This window comes from Belonocnema kinseyi, chromosome 6 (assembly GCF_010883055.1).
Source record: "Belonocnema kinseyi isolate 2016_QV_RU_SX_M_011 chromosome 6, B_treatae_v1, whole genome shotgun sequence".
NCBI classification, from domain to species: domain Eukaryota; kingdom Metazoa; phylum Arthropoda; class Insecta; order Hymenoptera; family Cynipidae; genus Belonocnema; species Belonocnema kinseyi.
Genome location: NC_046662.1, coordinates 140,712,555 through 140,734,758, shown reverse-complemented (window position 1 = coordinate 140,734,758; position 22,204 = coordinate 140,712,555). Strand labels below are relative to the sequence as shown.

Sequence of the window (22,204 nt, the reverse complement as noted above, 5' to 3'; positions counted from 1 at the left end):
AGTGAAAGCTTGGCACCTCCAAGAGCGCCGATGATAAGGACGATCAGTTTAACAGAATATTCCGGGTACAATCGTTGCAACTCCCTTATAAGGTCTCGATATAATGCATTTTGCTCACCCCTAATACTGAAGTCATGTCCGACTGTTTCAGCAGCCTCCTCCGCTGCTTTGTATAGAAATGCTACTTTGCTACATCCGGCTACGCCTTTCTTTGAGCCTCATTGTTCATACATTTCTTGCCACACAGGTTCAACTGCCCGAACAATCCTATCATTTAGGATAGCTGTGAATATCTTATAAAGCGTGTTCAGACAAGTTATTGGCCTGTAGTTCTTTGGGTCAGCTAAGTTGCCTATTTTCGGCAGGAGTATTGTGCGCCCTTCCACCAACCTCTCTGGAATCGGCTCTTCCGACTTCAAATATGAGGTGAAAATACGGGCCAAATGCTGCTGGGTTGAAGAAAACATCTTCCACCAGAAGGTTTTGATACAATCTGGTCCCGGTGCGGAATAGTTCTTCATCCCTCGTAATACTTTTTTCACCTCCTCGGTAGTGATGGGTGAACAGTCTTTATCAGGTGTTATGAGGACAACACATAACTCCTTGAAGCTATTTATATTTTCTGAGACTTCGTCCAGTCTATGCTGAACTTCGTAGACTTCTCTCCAAAATACTTCGACCTCCTCTGGTTTGGGTGGGTGTTCGACAGTAACTGGAGGATCTTGGAAGAGTCGAGATGGTTCAGAGAGAAACTGTTGATTTTCTCTGACCCACCTCTCCCTCCGCTCTAGACTTCTCTTAGCGTCAGATAGTATCCGTATTCTCTCAACAATATGCTGCCTGATGGTCAGCAGTTTTGACTTATTGAGTGTGTGATAACGGGTCCGGAGCTCGCGCGCGAACTTTCGAACCTTGGCGGTAAAATTCCTGCCAGATGTGATGTAGTCAATCACACATTGAATGCGGGACGCGTACTGTCTTGCCTAGCCTATTTTTACGGCAAGTTCATGCATTCGTCTTTTGGTCTTATGATCAGCCGTTGGTTTTGTTTTACGGTTCGCATCGGCCAAAGCTCTCGCTGCATTATACACACAATAATTGATAGCCCAGAGGTCGGATTCACCGGAAAATTGTCCATGAAGCTCGTCATCCATTTCAGCCAGATCTTTAGGCTTGAGAGAAACCTTGGTGTTGATGTTTCTCCGGGTTGTAAAGCATCGCTCTTCATCTATTGAATGCCTGCCGGCGGTTGGTCTTAGTGTCGCCTCTCTTTCTTTGTTGCCTGCGGGCAGGCATCCAATAGAGAACGAAAGATGCTTTATGACCCAGAGAAACATCAACACCAAGGTTTCTCTCAAGTCTTTCAGCTCTTTCAGGGCGACAACTTGAACCCACTCCTCTTTTGCCTTCCATTATGGCGACTATCTATAGCACTTCGCCATTCTGACGGCTACTTGTGCGGCAAACCTGCAGATCGAAAGTACAAGTTCACTCATGCATTTTACATGGACGATCTTAAGATCTATGATAAAAACAAAGAGCAACTACATCTAGCTTTACGGATTGTGGAACAATACACTAAGGAAATTGAAATTAAATTCGGGTTAGACAAATGCGCCAAGGTTCATTTGAAGCGAGGAAAACCTAATGGCATGCATCTCAATTCTTCTAATCCGAGACTGTTCATCGCACGCCGTCAAGGTAGTCGCGGAATATTGAGTCTTGGATGTCTTCACAACAGGATTATTCTGGGTACAGCACATAGAGTCGCGAATGGAAGAGACCCTCTTCTTAAAATGGTCAGGAATCACGAAGAAGTGGGCAAAGGAGCGTTTCTGTACAAAGCAGCGGAGAAGGCTGCTGAAGCCCTCAGACTTCACTTCAGTATTAGGGGTGAGAAAAATGCATCCAATCTCATCTATCTCGAGTACTTACTCCTGAAAACCCGGATTAAGAAAGCACAAAAAAAACTTTCGTGAACAGCTCCTTGATAAGAGGATGCACGGTATTTTCCACAGAAATGTGGAAGATCAGTCAATGTCTTGTGAGTTAACGTTTGCTTTCCTTAATTTGCCTGGATTGAAGTCTGGTACGAAGGGTTTCATTTTGGCCGAGCATTTAGCTCACATACTATCTAGTTGTCCAACTCATGCGGGAACGACCTATATCCAAAGGCACAATGCGGTACTAAGAGTGCTTTATTGCCATCCCTGTCACTCTTACGGCATTTACCTTAATATCGCTCCTCTAAATGCTACTAGGGAAATCGAGTAAATTGTCGAGAATGGAAAGTGCCGCATATACTGGAAATTTATATTCTCGACAATTGAGGTGCCAAGCTTTCACTCTTTAGTAGCCTTAAAAGCATCCCTATGTGTCAACAATATCCTAAAACACTTGCTGGAAAAATGCAGAAAGCGGTAGTCCTTGGATCACTCCGTGTTCTTAGGGTATACGAAACTTTTGCCGGATCATCGTATTGATTCCGTTACAGACTGTAACCACCTACCTCACGGTCGTGAAACGTAGTTGTGGCTGAAATTTTACCGCGATTTCGCAGGGAGCGGGTTCAATTTTCCAGATTAGCACCCGCTTTCGGTGTTCGTGCGTCCCTGTGTCCCCGGAACTCCTCGTTTGGCACGATTTGCATTTTCTAGATCCAAATGGTCCAAATTTATATCCTGGAAATAATCCTGTGGTGTTCCTCCGTGCTGACTTACTCTTACTCCATCGCCATAGAAAAGCACACATTGTAAAATGTGCATACACTTCGTAAACTTAATGCTTCTAGTATGTTAATTTATCATCTTACGTAAACTTACTATGTCCCACGCAGATAGAATAATTTGAATCATTGGACGTAGTAATTTTATAGTCGACTGCAAATAGAACAACCTTTGTTTTGTTTAAAAATTGTTACCTGGATTAATAACACACTGAATTTCAAAGATGTAATGTAGCATCGTAAATTAATCAGGTTACATATTGTTATTTAAAAATACACTACCCGTATAATTACTAGCTGATTCTAAACATCACTAAAGCTTTGTTCACATATTAATGTCATTAGAAGCGCTCAGTTGAACAAAACTGTTTTTTGTTTAGAAAAATATGTACGCTAGCCTTTGGATACATTTTCTTTGAGACAATTTAATAACACTTAACCTATATGTTTTCATCTGATTTTATTTTTTGTTTATTATTCCTTCGTTGCTGATACAATCGTTTATTGCCGTATGAACATCGGTCACTTCTATCGGTTGTAATTCTGCATGTTGAATTGATAAACCTTCTTCAACCACTTCGAAGCCAATTGTTGCACCAATTTTTTGAGAAGCGTGCCTAAATTGATCAGACAGCATAACCTGAAAAGCACCAAGAAGAAATATGATAGGTGAGAGATTATTTGTGGAGGAGTTTAAAACTATCACATCCTGAGCTACGTCATGGAGTAAGGCCTGACTGACTGTTTAATGTAAAGACGTAGTGACATCCCAGAAAGAAGGTGCAAATTAAATTGAATAAATATGTGTACCCATATCGTAGGATTTATTGTGTCCCATTTCAATTGTATTTCACTTGTTTAAAATTTAAATTAGAAAGTCTACACATTTTAATTACAATCGGAAAAATTAAGATTGAAGTCAACTTAGCACTGTTTAATACGGTGAGGCAAACCAGAATATTTGAGACGATTTTATTCCCTCCAGCGAGTGCAGATTTCGAGCAAACAAATATCATTGAATTACATGAGCTGACCTCAAAAGTTGTAGTCAATTGAATACTATCTGTCTACTACAATTTTTAAGAAGATGTGTAGTGTTAAATTTCTTACACAAAATTCGGTAACTGAAGTCAATTCAGTGACTTTTGTAGAGTTATTGTGTGCATAAAACCAATGATATTGAATTGTTTTAAAATTTGATGGCAATTTAAAAAGTTCTGATGAGTGAAGCATCGGAAGTTACAATTCAAACTGTATATGCTATTTAAAAATCACGTTTGTTTCAGATTTGTTTGAATAATTGTTAAAATTATAATAATATAATAATTCAAAATGTTATAACATAATAGCCCTGAAAAGCGGGTCCGGCGAATGTTCTTATAGCTTTGTTCGCGCTTTGGATTCTGATCGACTAATTTTTACTTTCGCCCCGAAAATTTCACTTTCGTCCCGCGAATTTTACTTTCACCCCGATAATTTTATTTTTGCCCCGAAAATTTTACTTTCGCTACGCTGATTTTACTTTCGCCTCGCTACTTTTACTTTCGCCCCGCGAATGCGGTTGGCGGGAAATATATGCTACTGTGTCCCTATTTTTAGGGGCAAAAGGTGGCCATTTTGGTCGAGTGTCGAATAAAATTATTTTTAAAATGTCCAAGGCCTGGACCATGAGAACCCGAAAGATTTTAGTGTCCTGAAAACGAATCCGTTATCTAAATTTTTTCTATACGTTAGGTTTTTGAGATATCTTAAGCTAAAAGTGAAAAACTGACAATTTTTAGCCACGTTTGAGACAATATAAAATGATAATTAATTTTGTTCTAAAAACTTCGGAGGCCATCGTTTAGTACTCCTTTCAATCTTTTACTTCCATTTTTGATCATCCCAAACCGATTTTTTTCTCTGAGATATCGCACATTGACCATTTTAGTTCTACAATGAAAAACTAGCAAACAAGGCATTGACAAAATGAAATACTCAGTTTACGATATCTCGAAGAAAAAATATCGGGTCAGGATGATCAACACTGAAAAAGAAAGAGAAGAAGGAGAACTAAAGGATGGCGTTAGCAGTTTCTCAAAAAAATTTCTGAGCATGTTATATTGCCCCAAATAAGTTAGGATAACTAAAAAACCTGACGTATAAGGAAAATTTAGACAACGCTTTCGTTTTTAGGACATCAAAATCAGGAATGATAAAAACAGTGAATGAGACATTTTGTAAAAAATTAATATGATTTTCTACATAAGAATAATTACACAGTTTTACCCAGTAAACGTAAAATTTACAAATTATATATCAATGTTATATATAATAACATGTTTGATACATTTTTATTTTATGAAAGTGATTTATTTTCGCATACGTTGAAGTTATGTGAAGATATAACTTAAAAATGGATAGCGATAAAAGAAGTAAGCACATATTAATATAGCTATAGGGCTTCTGGGCCACTACTACGTAGTTTGGACAGCCAACGAGAGATGTCACAACCATTAGGTTCCTAACAGACGGTAACCTAGCGGACGGTAAGGTACAGAACTGACGCGAATCCATGGCCAAGTGGACAAAACGAGTCCCTCAAACCTTCTAGAAACTTCAATTTAATAAGAACTACAGGGAACATCGACGCAATTAATTTTAACGACCAATCCCTCTTATTACTCCTAATCTTCTTACACCCTAAAAAAATCGATCAAAGGTTATGTAAGCTTCGATGCTTACAGCGTTCTTGCTTGCATCAATTTTTCTTTATCAAACTTTCAGGAAGCATTTATATTTGATGTAATTTTTACCTGCATTTGAGAAAGAACAATCAAAGTTTTTAGATATTTCAATATAGGGAATCTCAAACGCAATAGTCCTTTTTGCAAATTTCGATTGTTCTTTCTCGAATATCGGCAAGGATTGCATCCAAGAGGGCTTCACAGTATATAAGGCTGTGGAGTTGAGTTCTACAGCATGAGGGTTGTGCAGTATGCACCCGGGAAACATGACGTTGCGCACAACTTTTCAGTAGTATTTAAATTCTGCTGTCAAGTTCTGGAGTACAGATAACTGCGTAGTAGACTCCTATGCGATATTTGGAGGCATAGTAGTATTTTAGAGCACACAGAGCTGCGCAGTTCACTTCTATCATACTTATGAATGCGCAGTCGAATTATAAGACCCACATATATGTACAGTACTGTTTGAAAATGCACACCACTGCTCCGTAGTGTTTCGCACCACAGAAAGCTGCGCAGTGCGCTTCTAAGATATTTATCGATGCGCAGTAGATTTCTTATGACGAATATAAATGCGAAGTACTATTTTAATGTACATAAAACTGCACAGTACACTTATGTAATACTTATGGAAGCGCAAAAACCGTTTAGTGTCACGCAAGAATGCGCAGTAATGTTTGTCAGGACATAGAGATGCGCAATGGACTTCTATGATACTTGTGGATGCGGAGTAGACTTCTATGACATATGTGGATGCGCAATATAGTTTCATGACGTACAAGGATGCGAAGTGGGCTTCTACAGCATAAAATAATTCACATTATAATTATTTTTGAAGGGAAATGTTCACCATATAAATAGGAACTATCCCTAGTAAACCAATTTAATTTATTTATGAGAGATCCATCTAAATGAAATAAGTGCCAAGAGAGCGAAATTTCAATTCAATCCAATGGCGTATGCAGAAGACCAGTGAGGAAAAGAACAATACAGAGCAATATTTTAAATTTTGAATTCAACCCAACGATTTTTGAAAATATCTAGCGGTGGAAGAAACTAAATTCTTTTGTAAAAGAAAGTTCATCTTACATAAGTTCTGAACAATGTGGAAAGCGCTCGAAATTTAAAATAATATATTTTTTAATTATAAATTAAATGTAATGTAAATGATAAGTAAATAAATGTTATCATAATTTAAGAATGATAAATTAATGACACAATATATTTTTGAGATAATTAACTGTTTATTATATTAAATTCATTTAGAATAACTAGAATTTACAGAGAAAGTGTCACTTATTGTACATATTTGAATTCAAAATAATTGTTAGGTCCACTAATGTCATGGTTTGAATTCTCAAAGATCTTCATGATTCGACTGGGTAAAAATACTGCAAATTCTTTTTCCAGCTCAAACACAATTCTTGTGCCATATTTTGTTTGAACTTTTAAAATTTTGTAATGACATACTCCTTTTTCAGGGTACGGTCAGAGAACAGCTTCGTGGGCAAGAACCATTCTATACGGATAACTGCGTTAGGTCTTTTAAGATCTGTCTTCTCCAAAAAAAATGTCTTTTCCACTAGAAATTTTACTTTCGTCAGATGACTAACTTGATACTGTGTTTAACGGTAGACTGAAACCATCGATATATGACGATGCTTTTATAGTCCAGTATCACGACTCTACCTATGTACGTTCTAGAAGGTCCAACGGGTGCGAAATATTCGACATTTTTTTAGATAAATGCGTTCTGTAAGAATTCTACTATAAGTTTCCAGAAGGTTCGAAGCATTTGAGACTGTTTCCTTTGAGATTCTCTTGATCAAACCTTCCATAGAAACATTGAAATTAGTTTCATTCTCTACCGTTTCTGCTAAAGAATCTATTGACACTTCTCGAAGGTTTGATGCATTTAAGGTATGACCTTAGAGATTCTCTTGATGAAATCTACTAGAAATGTCGATAAGAAATGTGATTTCTTTAGGTTCTCCTGAACATTTCCATTTTGACGAATAGACTGACTTTTCGGCCTATATAATCAGGGTTTCAGCAGAGTGCAAACAGTTCATTTACGACAGTGAAGTGATAACTATCAATTTAAGCAAATAAAAGTAAGCCAGAGAAATAAACATAGTGAAGTACCAAAATAGTGATTTATAAACGTAGTGAAAAAGAAGTTTAATAGTAACTTGAAATTCTAGTAAATTAGAGACCTAATTAGCTCAAACAATATATAGTAGCAATATAGCAGACCGCCTTTAAAATTAAATTAAAAACGAATATGCCTTAACGTTATTGAACATTTAGGGTGCCTCAAAGCACGTTTTAATCTACTAGCTAGAAAAGGAAGTGAGACTCAGAGCAAGCAGCCGAACAATGATGTATTCAGTGATCGAGTAAAGTCGATTGATGTTAGAAAAGCTTTCGATAATAGAATTCTCACAAGTTACATTGCTAATCTGTTCCATAAAAATGTTCTTGCTTTCTTAGGTGACGCAGCAGTTTTGTTTGTAGCAGAAGTCAGCAAGACCTTACATGAATTCAAAGCTCTAAAAGTCAACACTGTGCTTATTGCATACTATTTGAAGAATGGTACGGAGAGGTCTGACGAAAAAATGTCAAAACGAAGAATGAAAAGATATTCTCAAATACAAATTGGAAACCCTTCATATATCGAGCACCCCAAATCGAACAGGGATAAACCGGCATGTATAAATGTACAGAATAACAACAACGAGTGTTTTATAGGGGCCAGATTATCGGAAATACGGTCAGTCAATAATCATCATTACCATGCATTAAGCTACCAACAATATAAAGATGATCTGGATTTTTCCGGAATTAAGTTTGCTGTTCCCATAACAAATTTGTCCAAATTCGAAGCAGAAAATACCATCCCGATTAATGTGTATGAACTTATCAAGAAGAAGAGAAGTCAACCTTCTGCGAGGGACAGAGGAATATTTTGATGATGATAACAGTGATGAAGAAGATGTCAATAAAATGTAACTTACAACAGACAGCCATCGAAACATGAGTGCAAAAAATACATCTGTTATCGATGCTTACACTACTTTTCTGCAGAGTTATATTGCCAAAACCAAGTAAAACCGTTACTGAATTTAAAAACTTTAAAAATCGAAAGAGAGTTCATTTTATTATCTATGCAGATTGTGATTCATTTCTGTAACCAGTTGACGATCAAGTTGAAAGAAGGAGATTAAATTCAGAAGTCTTCCAAAGACATGCGGTTTGTGACATTTAGTATTACTTCATATGTAGTTACAATGGTTCACTATCTTTTTAAGCATCCTGCCTAGATGATGTGGAACCAGCGAAATGGTTTGCGCTGTAGTTACTGGAAATTGCGAAGGAATGTGTTAAGATACTTACATCTCCCATTCCCATGCGAACACGGACATGGGAGCAAGAGGAAGAATTTACTAAAGGTACAAGATTTTGCATTGTAGAAAGTACGTAACCACTATCTCCTCACCGGTCAATACCGTAGTGCTACGCTGACCGACTGTAATTTAGCCGATCAATATGCATATACTATACCTGTTATATTTCACTATTAGTGTGGATATGATGCTCATTTTATCATTCAAGATGTTACCACACAATTTGATGGTAGAGATCCAGTTCTCGCTCTGAACAAAGAACAATACATCTCCTTTACAAAGTATGCTTAGGATATAAAAATACAATTTTATTGATTCAAAATCATCAATTCCATCTTTTCCGGCATTAAAAGAGAAAAAATTTACTTCTTACGAGAAAAGGCGTGTTACCTATCAATTCCTTGACTCCAGTGAAATAATTTTAAAAAATCAGCTACCATCAAAGGAAAAATTCTATAGTACGCTCAATGATTCATCAGTAACTGACGAAGATTATTGCTAATGTGCAACTGGAATGGTGTGCATTCAATATCAAGACTCTCGATAAATAGTATAATTGTATACGAATACCGAGGTCCTGCTTTTGGATGATGTATTCCAAAGATTCCGTGAGAAATGTCTACAGACTTATGGCACAACAAATACATGGCAGTTTTCAATGAAAATGAGAAGATCATATACATTGTATATTTTGACGCTAACAACCTATATGGGTGGGCAATCGGGCAACCTCTTCTTTACGAAGGTTTCGTGTGAGTGAAAAATATTGAGAATTTTAATTTTAACGTTCCAGATGATTTACCAATTGGTAATATAATAGAAGTCGATTTATACTATCCACTTCAACTACATAATGAACACCGTGATCTAACATTTTGTTCAGAACAGTTGTAACCACCGAGGTCAGGCCAGGACAAAACTCCCAAATACCCTCTCAACGAAACAAAGATGGGTTCTCCATTATCGGACTCTCAACCATGCGATCGCTAATGGATTCAAATTCATCACAATTCGCAGAATACTTCAGTTTAATCAATCAGAATGGCCTAAAAGTTACGTGAACTTTAATACTACAATGAGAGCAAATGCTAGAAATGCGTTCGAGAAGAATTTATTAAAGTTGATGAACAATGCAGTATATGCCAACATAATGAAGAACGTACGCAATTACGTATATGTAAAACTCGTGAAAAAGGAGGATATGGATACCGAGCACAGGCCCTCATAGCAAAGTCCGACTTCCACAGCCCCGTAACATCTAACCCTTGTGTTGTCACCCGGGTACCCGGGTACCCATAGGCATACGTTTTGTTAAATAACTTTTTTTCTAATAAATATAGGCCGAATGCTTCTCGAATCAACATGATTTAACTGATTTTCCATCGAAAATTGCATTGCACACATTTTAGAAATTTTCTAGCTTGAAATATCTTGCAATTAAAAAAAAGTACGATGGAGTAACCCGGGTACCCGGGTACCCTGACAGAAAAAGCATTATTTGCATACAGTATATTATGAAAATAAAGTTTGTTTAATATTTTTATGAAGTAAATATGGATAATTTTATAAATAGTAATAAAATATATAGTTGTTTAATTGAATTTTCTTGAATTCTTAGACGTAATACCGAGCCTTATATTCAAGTAGGAATACCTTCCTAGATACCTCACAGCAGACGCTGAGAGTTTTTTCGGGTGGCAACACAAGGATTAAGGCAGATCTTGTTGTATGGCAAGAACTGTACATTATTTTATACTGACACAGACAGTTTAGTTTATGAAGTTAGGTTTGCACATATTTATGCAGATATGAACAACGATATTCACAAATTTGATACGTCAGTTTACACAATAAACAATGTTTTTGAGATCCCACAATTCAACAAAAAGTTCTCGGCCTTATGAAAGATGAATGCAATGGCGAAACGTCGAGTGCTTGCGATATTCTTCTATTCTAACAAAAACTCAGTATGTTATACGATCTCGAATACACAACCTCAAAACTATCAAACAGACCAAAGTCACACTTAGCGCGTTAGATGATAAGCGTTATTTACTTCCGAACAGTACTGAAACCCTCGCTTGGGGTCATTATAAGATCAATATCATGATTAGAGACCACAATGATGATGACATACTATCTGACAATGACGTGGAACTCTTTCACATTTTAGAAGATTTAGCGTATACATAATATTTTAAACAGTAATTATAAGGTTTTCTTATTGTGAACAGTTATGAATATTAATCAAGAATGTTTAATCAAATAAAAAAACATGTGTATGTTATTTCCTTGTTTTTATTTATCAATCCTTACAATTAGTACAAGCGTAGACTTATATGATTAATTTAACAGTATTTAACATTAATTGACCTTTGGTTCAACATTGATTCAACATTATTTCAATATTATTTCAGCATTATTTGAACGTTCATTCAGCATTGCTTCGTCGTTGGTTCTAGATTGATTTAACGTTGATTCAACATTATTTTATGTTGATTCAACATTGCACAGAGTTGATTCAACCTTGCACAAAGTTGATTCAAGCGTTAAATCAACGTTAATTCAGCATTGCACAAAATTATTATATCTTAGACTTATTTATCCAGCTGTTGTGTGGGCTATCAAACACCAACCAATTTCCAAATATTTTGGTACCACGTTGCTTGATTACTTTTTCCACCAGGTATACGTCCGGATGTGTAACTCTGAGAAGTGTAACTCTATGGAAGTGTTATGGAATGACAAATCTTGCTGGTTGTCAATCTGCAGGGTTTTTAGTTTGTCGTTAATTTATTTTCTAGAAATTGACTTTGAGAAATTGACTTCGTCGTCTTGTTATTTGCTCTCGCTAACGTTACAAAATCTTTTTACGTCTACGTCGTAATGGTCGTTGGAGGTGATCTTGAATCCAACAGCAGGAGGTCTACGACTTTCTGCTGTTCTTAAAGTGAACTCTCTAAGAGTTGAATGCAATATCACTATGGGGCTTTACATCAACAATCGCAAAGTGCACACGATCAATTAATTCTTTCCTATTGTACCACCATGATATAAGATTGTTGCAGTGTCGTCACAATTCATTTACCTTCCAATCCCCGTAAAGACAATATATCACATTCAATTCCGCATATTTGATCATGACGGTGACTTGACGAATTTTCGAGGAGGAGTTATAACAATAAGACTACACGGCAAATTATCCTAATTAGTATCGTGCACAATCGCAAATGAGTCTATATAAAAGCATCAACATGCCAAATGCAAACCAGTTCTTAAGCAACACGCAAGATGCTAACATCTCGTGAAAAAAGAAACTGAAGCGTCCATTCAAGATATTTATTACCTCCGTTTGTCACAACGAAAATGGAAGAAATACTAAACAATCTAGCACCAGAGAGATTTGATGAATCTAAAGCTCACTGTGAGATTTACGCATCTCAGCCTTATTCCTTATCAACATTTAACAACAGCGAAAAAATTCAAATTGCTGTACAGAATCAAGATTTGTGTATACTACCCAGCCAGAGTTCACTACATGTGTACGGCAGCCTAACAAGGCCTGATAGTGTTATAGCTGTTACTGGTACAATACTAATGAGAAAATGCATCTTCTATCAGTTTGATGAAGTTCGCTATGAACTCAATGGTATTGAGGATTATCATTGCAAGATTGTCAATTTCATTAGTACTTATGTCTCATTATTACACTAATCATGGTCCTAAGATTTGCTGAGGACTATTGAAAGATCGTTGTAAACGCAAAGCATGAAGTCTTACTGACAAGATCTCGCAGCGACTTAAATGCTGTTGTTCAAGCCCGACAACCGCCAGGAAGTGAAGAGCAATTCAGGATCTCGATTCATAAAGTAGAGTGGATGATACCATGTGTAATGGCTTCAGATCAGAAAAAGATACAGTTGCTGAACTTGATTGGACAAGATTTTCTCACAACCATGTGTTTTCTCTCATGAGAATTGTATGAATATCCCCTCCTTCCCAGCACCTCAAGACATATATGGGCTGCATTATAAACAATGTCAAGGTGCTAATCAATTCACAGTACTATCTGTATGGTAATTTAAATCTGGACTTGGCTATAATTAGTTTGCGCTACTATATGAGATGTGTTCAAACTTTCAGACAGCCTACTACGGTAGAGAGCCTGAACCAATGTTGAAGAAAAGTGATTTCAAAGAATACGCTCCTCTTAGCCATATTGATTGCTTGAAACAAAATGGAGTTTCTCAAACAAGCCTCCTTTGACGCTCGTTTGGAATTTGAATATACACACAATTTACCTGCTGAAATTTTAGCCTACTGTCCAATTATACATGATTGTATAATTCAGTACCAGCCCCTTAGTGGTAGCGTGAAAGAGTTTATTTAAGATAATAATGGTAGGAAAAATGACAGAAGAAAGGGTAATGCGAGTGGTGATGCGGGGAAAAGGTATAAAACAGAGATGATTTCAGCAACAAAGTTCACTTTCCATCGATCTGGAGTGCATCGTCGACGTACAAGGATTCCAGAAGCCCATTAACCAGTTTATCCGTAAGGAGTTGGCTACGGTGACATACCCTATAAAGAAGTAAGGCTTATAATCCGAGATACACTAGGCGGCGCTAGTGCAGTCTACGTTAAAGGATTGGAAAAGAAAGAAGGGTTGGACCAGTATGTGCAAAATGTAAATAATCTGGAAGATCTGGGTCGCGCTCCGTTGAAAAAATTTTGCAGCTCAGTTTTAAAAAGATGCATTCACCAACTTTAATGCTGGAATGCAAATTGTGGAGTTCAAAATGCTCTAGTTCTCAAGATCTGTTTCTTGATTCCTTGGGTCTGATTTGCTCAAAAATGTTAAATAAAGTTTTTTTTGGAAAATCTCATATCGATTCGTTAGAAATTGACTGAGAAATTCATATTTGGAAAAAGTACTCGACGTCAGCCTCCGCCTTTAAAGTTAACTAATGCATCGCGAGGACTGCTCAGCCCATCGAAATATAGAAATGGACCGGTAATGCTGTGGAAAGAACGGTAATGAGCTCTAGAGAGAGAAAAAACATATGAGATGTAGACCTACCTCTTTCTAGATAAAGCTGATTGGTCGAGAATATTTTCGTTGGGTGAAGTTTGGCGCAGCACAGGACCGTGGTTTGTGTCGCGAGTGCCCCAATAATGTGACGTTTATCGCACTTTTCAGAATTGATTTATTTATAATTTATTGTAAATAAATATAAAAAATGGTGGCAGCCTGTGTATTTTGTGGGCGCTATCGACACGTTAATATAGGGATATGTTTTCATACATAAGTAGAGTTATTGAATATAGTAAAATAAAAAATGTTACAACAAACACGAAACCTCAAAATATGAAGTTTTGTGTCTATGCAACACAAATGGTTATTTGTTATGTTATAGAAATATTGTTCAAATTTTCGACAGTTTTTACATTATATTTGAATTCACAAAACGATTATTATTGTAGCATTTTCAATCAAATTTCAAGAAGAATTTAAGGTTACCAAGTTTTTAAAATAATCTATCTGTAACAGGTTATTTTACATGAATGTTCTTCAAAATTCAATTTATTATGACTACAAATTTCTAATGTATTGTTTATCTTTTTTTTAATTAACCGTACAGAATATTTAGGCAATACCCGGGGCCACCAATTCACTTGACCGATTCCTGAAATACATAAAGGCAGGTCAACGTCTCATATATTTTTTCTCTCTCTAGAGCCCATTTCTGTTCTCTCCAAAGCGTTACCGGTCCATTTCTATATTTTTTTTTTCAAATATGCATACCTCAATCAATTTATTTAATACTAAATTTATTTAATACTTAATTAAATGAAAGAGAAACTTTTATTCGATATTTTGCTTTTATTATTTAAAAATATTCTAATATGAAAAAATTTTATCTCCTTATTTTATAAACTTATTGTAGAGTATAAGGAATTAAACTTTTTATTTAAAATACTATAGCGATGCCTCAGAATTCATGAAAAAGTTTAAAATCGTTCATTGTTGAATAAAATATAATTGCGAAATCTGGTAAGTCGATAATTGTGTTTTCTCTCGTTTCGACGGTAAAAAGTATCCTGGTAGCTTCGAATTTCAAGCAACTTTCCGTGAATGATTTGTCCAAAAATATTAAATGAAGTTTTATGGAAAATCTCATATCGATTCGTCAAAAATTGACAGAGATATTCATATTTGAAAAAAACTTGACGTCTGCCCGCGCGAGAAGGCTGCCTGGCGGAGCAGTCCTCGCGATGCATTAGTTAACTATAGTATGTTGGATCAGTCCTATATATATGAACTCCTTTCAATAATATTTAGCTAAGTTAGAATGATTTAAGTCTTAAAACTTAATTAAAACAGAGAGAAACTTTTATTCGGTATTTCGCTTTTATTATTGAAAATAAATGTTTGCCAACAAAATTTCCAATAAAAAAAGCTTTTTTTCCTTATTATCTGCAATTCTACTTTTTCTTTAATTTTATTTTGAAAGTTTTCTATTCTTGAGACGCGCGGACCATCCGTTATGCGTGTTCGAGCTTCGAGCTGGTTTTTGCACACGGCGGCTCATTTGGACTTGCCAAGAAAAAAATGACAAATTGAATTGCTCATTCAAATTTAAAATGCCCACCAAGCAAAATGACAACAGCATGCATGTGTCACTAGACATTTTTAAAGTGAGGTTTTGAAACTTTAATCCCGATTTATCAAATCTTAGAGATAAAGCTTGAGTGTTCCACTAATTTCGCAATTTTTTAAATTTTATTTAAATAGCCTCAATTAAAATTTTTCTTTCTTTATTCGTTTGTTGCGCAGAAGGTGCAGGTATACAATTGTAATTTCATACATTAGCAATGCTTGTAATTATTCTGTCTTGACTTTAAATTTGATTTACTGCTTCCTTACAGATAATATATTTAATTAAAAATGCCTGACCTGATCTGACCTTTTGCAAATTATGTTAAACACTTTTATATTAAAGGTATATTGCATTTATTAATGTACCTCGGCTGGGGATTGCTTATTCAGATATTGCAAAATAAAGTATACATTTTTCAAATGACTCTGATGAGAATTTTAAAATAAAATTTCGTTATTAAACATTTTATTGCAACCTGTGTAATTTTTCCATAAATATAATTTTTCTATTTTCTATGTTATTTTTTACGATTTAAACCAAAAATACTTGTTGACTCTTTACAAAAGCAAATTTTTTTGTTTTCTGTAAATTTTTATAACAAAAGTTTATAACAAATTTGAAGATATTTTTTGGTTGAACAACTTTTGTTTCTCCTTTCTTGATTTCTTTTCGTCTTCCGTATCGTATTTCCAAAAATTTAACATGTCGACCACAGACCTATGAAAATGAACCCTCTCAGTATTAAAAGCTTCATTAAAAAGACTAAGCAAAATAATGCTCCCGCTCCGGAGTCAACCTTTTAAAAAAGTCGTTTTATAAATCATTAGGACCCGCAGCTTTATTCAGTTTACAATGTGACAGGATTGCTGCAGTTGCGTCCATGAAAATTCGGTGTCAAGAAAGATTTGAGCACCCAAATATAATTACAATCTGATAAAACCCGGGATGGAAAGAGCTGACGATAAAAATCAAATTACTTGCTAGAACTTATTAAATTTATATACTCTGGCATAGTTCCAAAAGCTCTCACTGTTTTACAAAAAAAACCTGTTGTTCTTAACATTTTCTTTTTTTTTACATTCCCATCCTATTAAGAAGATATTGATTTTATGTAAAATTTCACTTTGTTGGTTTTTATTAAATCTTCACGTTTTGAGACCCCCTGAGTCAGAAAAAAACATTTTTACGAAGGTGGCTGTGTGTCTGTAGTATGTCGTCTTTATTCTACAGCCTGTAGTCTGTATTCTTTAGGCACGATAATCGTGTTTGCAAATCTCTGCCTTTGTTTCTTTAATTTTCAATCTATATGAATTGCAAGCTCTTAGATAGTAGAGGCGAGCTTCTTACGATGAGCGTCCTTTGATTTGTACCAAGAATTGTCATTATCAGCCGATTTAAGATTTTGAGTAGAGTTCCTATAGATCAACATATCTGCCTTCGGCGCGGCTATCTTTATTTGCGAGTATAAACTTACGGTGTAATTCGTCTGTATTGTTATTATTTATGCAAATAGGTGGCACTGCGATAATAAATTAAAAAGGCTTCTTCACCTTCTTCTTTCCATTTTATGAATGTTGTATTACAGTAGCATCAAATGTTTTTTTAGAAGTGGATTGGTAAAAACAAGGTGGGATTAGTTTGCTTGTGTTAATTACTATAATAAGGTGGTTACATTGATTTGATAGGTTCAGAACTCTAAAATCATCTACTGAATTGAGCAAGCTGATGCTGATCCAACAGAGGTCAATAGTACTGTGTCCAGTACCCGCCAGATATGTAACATGACCGGGATAATCAGAGAGAGGACTACCATTGCACAGAATAAAGTTAAGAGGTTCGAGTAATTATAATACATTTTTTCCTCACCGATTTAATTAAGGGTCAAGAGATTTCCTCTCTGACACAAAATTTGTATTTATTATCTTGTGCATGCAATTTAGAGAGGCAATGCGAGCAATAAAATTGCTTAATAATACAGCATTAAAATTTGAAGAAAATTCGCTGTGAAGTCAACAAAAAATATTCTGCCGTGAGTCAATACAAAATTCAGTGTCCGCAGATGGTGAAAAATAAAAATTCACTATGTAGAGCTAAACTATTTTTAACTAGAGTAACCAGAGCTCCACTATTTTTCGCCCGTGCTTCGTTCCTTAATAGCAGGGCTATAATTAACATATTACTATCCCAGAAATCAAGGTAATTTCACGCATTTATTGACCAACTAAGTTTTACCCAGACAGATCATGGAATAATTGGTCAAAAATTTGATTTGATTTTCGTCTAAACTGAATAGGTAGCTAAATCCACTTACATTTCTCTAACATGCTCTGAGAGGCTCACCAACCAAAAGTTCGAAAAAAGTATTAGAAGCTTTTTATTTATACATGTGATTCATGTTTTTCCAAATTACCGGTATTTTGACTTTTTTGGTAACTTCAAGCCTTCTGCGCGATTTTAAATTTTGAGAAAATTAATTTTTTTATCTTCCCCATTATAATGACGCATATGCGCAAGTTTTCCGCGCTATTAGAATTGCATTACAAAAAACGCGTTTTTCTATCCACTCTAACGCGCATAGTGCGTGACAATACGATTTAAATTTTTCCGTAACATTTTAAGGCACACTTATCTATCTCTAGTTTTTTTCTCATTCATGTATTTACTAAGAAATAAATCATAAGGCGGCTATCTAATCGACCCTATAACAGTGTGTCACATTTTCTGAAATGCTAATTACAAAAATGCGTTATCGCTTTTCTGTGGATATAAAACTGTATACAAAAAATGTGGATAGGGTCGAGTTAAGGCGAAGACGAAGCAGGCGACCGCCTGCTCCTCCTACGATGGCAGGACGCTTAGGGCAAGAAACGAATGCGCGAATTGAAGTCGCCAAGCAAGCCAAATTAGCTTCCGCCTGTAGCTTAAATTAAGCATCGGCCGCCTCTGAATGTGGACTTGGATTGTCCCTAGAAAGATATTTTTGTAAAAATATGTTTGGTATTTCTTAGGTTATAGTGCCATGTGCCGCAGGTGGCTATCAACATGGCCCGAGCTGTTGGGACAGAGTAATTTTCGCAGAGAGACATTTCTTATAATTTTCTACAGACTTTTTTAGCCTCACTGGAAACTCCTTACATAATACACGGAGAGAACAAAAAGGCTGCGGTACCCGCGACGCACGGTGCTGATGCGCGCGACAGAAAAAAAGTGCTTCAAAATTCTCAAGAATGTGTGAAAGTGACGTGTTAACGTTAACCACGCGCGTGAATCACACTTCGGACTTTCATCGCAGCCACCACTGCTATTACAGTGTTCAGCATTATTTTGACGCACAACAGTACTGTGATGTCGCAGCGATGAGGACCGTTTTGATCATACTCCTGGCAACCCTTTCGGCTTTATGCATCAGCTGATCGTAATAATGTAAACAGATTGCTTGAATTCCTTTGCGTCTGGTTTTTAATGCTCATTGTTGGAAAATATTTGAAGGGTGGCAGTTAAATAGCTGCTAAGTGACATATTTATAAAAATAGGGTTATTGGCCCACAAATTATTTAAAAACGAATTACACATCCCGGTAACCAGAAAAAAGAAAGTATCTGTCATCTGCAGATTCAGAAAGTTAAAACAGAATCGGTTTGCGACTATGTCAATCGGTCATTTTCTCAAGCAGCTTCGAATCTGCCATGTACTCTAATGACCATTTCAAGCAAGATTATATTGAATCGGTTTCCTTCTTTTTGAATGAGACCAACTTTTTGAGAGTTAAGCTGCCATATTTCACACGATTTTTTAAATTTATAAATTATCGAAAGATTAAAAGAAATCATGCTCACGTCTACTAGATTCCTTTTGCTATTTCCTGTTGCTATTCCTTTTGCTATTTCGTAGATATGCCGCAGTATTTCACGGGACATGCTGCACTGAATCCCTATGCCGTGTTCGTTCAACTTTTGTGATTTTCGGATATTTCACTAGTAGTACTACCCATCTTTAGCGTTTCTTAATAATGAAAATGAAAGAACTTAAATTGTTTTAAGTAAAGTGCCAGGACACCAGTCCCATCCTTACCTAAAACTTAAAAAATTTTCTTTTTCAATATGAAGTTCTTTTATGTAACTATTTTTGGTTTTCATTCGCGAAAAAAATGTAATCAAAATAGTGTTAAAGATATACAGGGTCATCAAAAAGTATCGGACCCCCCCCCCCTCTAACAGCGAAAATATGCGTTTTCGTGCGACATGTTTCAGACAAAAGTTTCAGGGTTTTGGACGAGGATCTGAATGGTGACCTTGAAGCTAACCTTGGCGTTGACCTTCAATGTTATTTCAAGGTAAAAGTTTATTTTTCAAATGAAAACTCCTATTTTTGACACTGCTAATCGAAAGAACGTAAAATTTTACGTTTATATATGCATCAAGGTCAAGTGACCCGATGTTCTTTAAGGTCATTCCAGGATCGCATAAACTCAAACAAAGGCTAGACGGCTGATCAGCGAAAAAATGCGTTTTCATGAGAAATGTTTCAGACAAAAGTTTCAGGGTTCTTGTCCAGGATCTGAATGGTGACCTTGAAGCTGAATTTGGCGTTAAGCTCCAAGGTTATTTCAAGTTAATATTGTCATAGATCCTTTTGGTTTGCTACCCTTTAAATATTTTCCAACATTAAGCATTAAAAAATGAAAATAAAATTCATTAATGAACATTTACATCACTTAAATATTATTGACATATTATTTTTTACTCAAATTATGATAATAAGTGGATCACTTACCATCAATCGATGAACAGACGCAAAACGACGTCAATCAATCGATTTACATTGTTACGATCAGCTGATGCATAAAGCCTAAACGGTTGCCAGGACTGTGGTCAAAATAGTTCTCATCGCTGCGACAATAAAGTGCTTTCGCGCGTGAAAATAATTCTGAACACTGTGATCGCAGTGGTTGGCTGCTGTAAAAGTCTGAACTGTGATTCACGTGCATGATCGCTATGAAGCACTCGCATGGTTGACGTGAACACGTCACTTTCATATATTCTTGAGAATTTTGAAGTAATCTTTCCCCTTAGCCCCCATCAGCATCATGAGTCGCGGTGACAGCGGCCGTTTTTTGCTCTCCATGTATGTTGAGCATTTACATACTCTACTATTGTTGTTCGCGAATTGTAAAACATGTTTCTGCGAAAGCATTTCTTTTCTTATTAAGAAAAATTAATTATCTACAACTGTAAAAATACTTTAAGCCAGAAATATTTCCCACGATATTATGTAAAATATACACTGAAACCGCGATAATATCCTCCCTCACATATATCCGCTCGCGCTTATATCCCTACATAACTCTCATTTATATCCGATAGGTATCTTCCATCTTGCAGTAACACGTGACAAACAAACCAATCAGAGGGCAGCGCGGCCGTTTCCCCTTCGCTAAGCAGCATTGGTGCGAGCCCCTTACGAGAGGATATGAGTGAATTTTTACGTTCTCGGACGGCGGATATAAATGCGGTTTCAGAGATTTATCTGTAATAAATACTATTAAATCAAGCTGTTTTTATCATTTCCTTATGAGACATATTTATAGAATAATATACAGAAATCCATAAATTCACATATTTATAGGTTGAAAAAATTGTTGGCAAAGAAATTCCGTTTCATTGGGCCAGATACATATTTTGTACACAAAGAAATTGTAATGAATTATGTTTCGTTTATATCCTTCTTTCACTACACTTTAATCGCATTCGAATTGTCTCGTTGGCGCTGCGCGTATTCCAATCTCTCTCGTATCACTTTTCGATATTTTAAATAGTGAGGAAAATAATTATGATTTATTGCTTTTTTATAGATAATACATTCAAGGCTGTTGAAATGGTGTCCAAAAATACTTCAAAATTTCCGTAGCACTCAAACTTTATCAGTAAGATTCGATAAATCAAAATTAAGGTTTTATAAGTGTGTTTTGTACATGTTCTAGATTATGGGAGGGGGTTCCTCGTAGCAAAACATTTAGGAAATCCTTGATTTTCCGAAAAAATACGGTAACTGCTAAAAAGTCAAAGTGTTAAATGGGCCATTCACAAAATACGTGATACATTTTACTTTAATTTAAATAACTAATTCATTTCTTCTAAATGGAATAAACGTGGTCTCGAAAGAGGAAAAGTGTACAAGAGACAAATGTATGCTGCTGTGAACTCGCTTATAATAATTGATAACAATTTTGAAATTTTCCTTTAAATTATTTATTTAAATTATTCACGAATCTCGATTCGAGTTAAATAATAATTTTTAAACTAATTATTCTATCATATACTTAAAAAAACAAGTTCATGTCAACGTGAAATGAGATGTTGAGTCGAAAGTGGGAGAAATTAAATAAATATACTATGTATGTATCATGTATATAACATGTATGTTTGTATCAATTAAAATGTAAGAACAGGGTTGCCAGCGGGATCGGATAGGGTAGGTCAGGTTTTTTCAGGTTAGGATAGGTTTGACCTCTTTGCAGGTTGAGCCCAAGCTGATTCAAACGGTACCGGAAACACAACGGTACAACACAATCATTTTAATTGCGTTTCGTGAGGTTAGATTAGGTTAGGCTAGGTTAGATTTATTTCTAGGTTAGGCTCGAGTTGACCCATTCGATGTAGCACACATTTGCTACTGGGAAAATAT

At 35.8% G+C, this 22,204-nt stretch overlaps 1 protein-coding gene across 3 annotated transcripts in view; it reads right to left on the bottom strand.

Annotated features, from left to right (window-relative positions):
* Positions 1-3,168: 3,168 nt before the first annotated feature.
* Positions 3,169-22,204, bottom strand: part of LOC117174147 (TWiK family of potassium channels protein 18) — a 490,025-nt gene continuing 470,989 nt past the window's right edge. For 2 of the 3 annotated variants that reach the window (XM_033362961.1, XM_033362959.1), the window contains one exon: positions 3,169-3,365. In XM_033362961.1, the coding sequence (XP_033218852.1) occupies positions 3,186-3,365 (180 nt within the window). In that variant the 3' untranslated portion in view covers positions 3,169-3,185. The remainder of the gene's footprint in view (positions 3,366-22,204) is intronic. The other variant, XR_004467268.1, reaches the window with a different exon arrangement.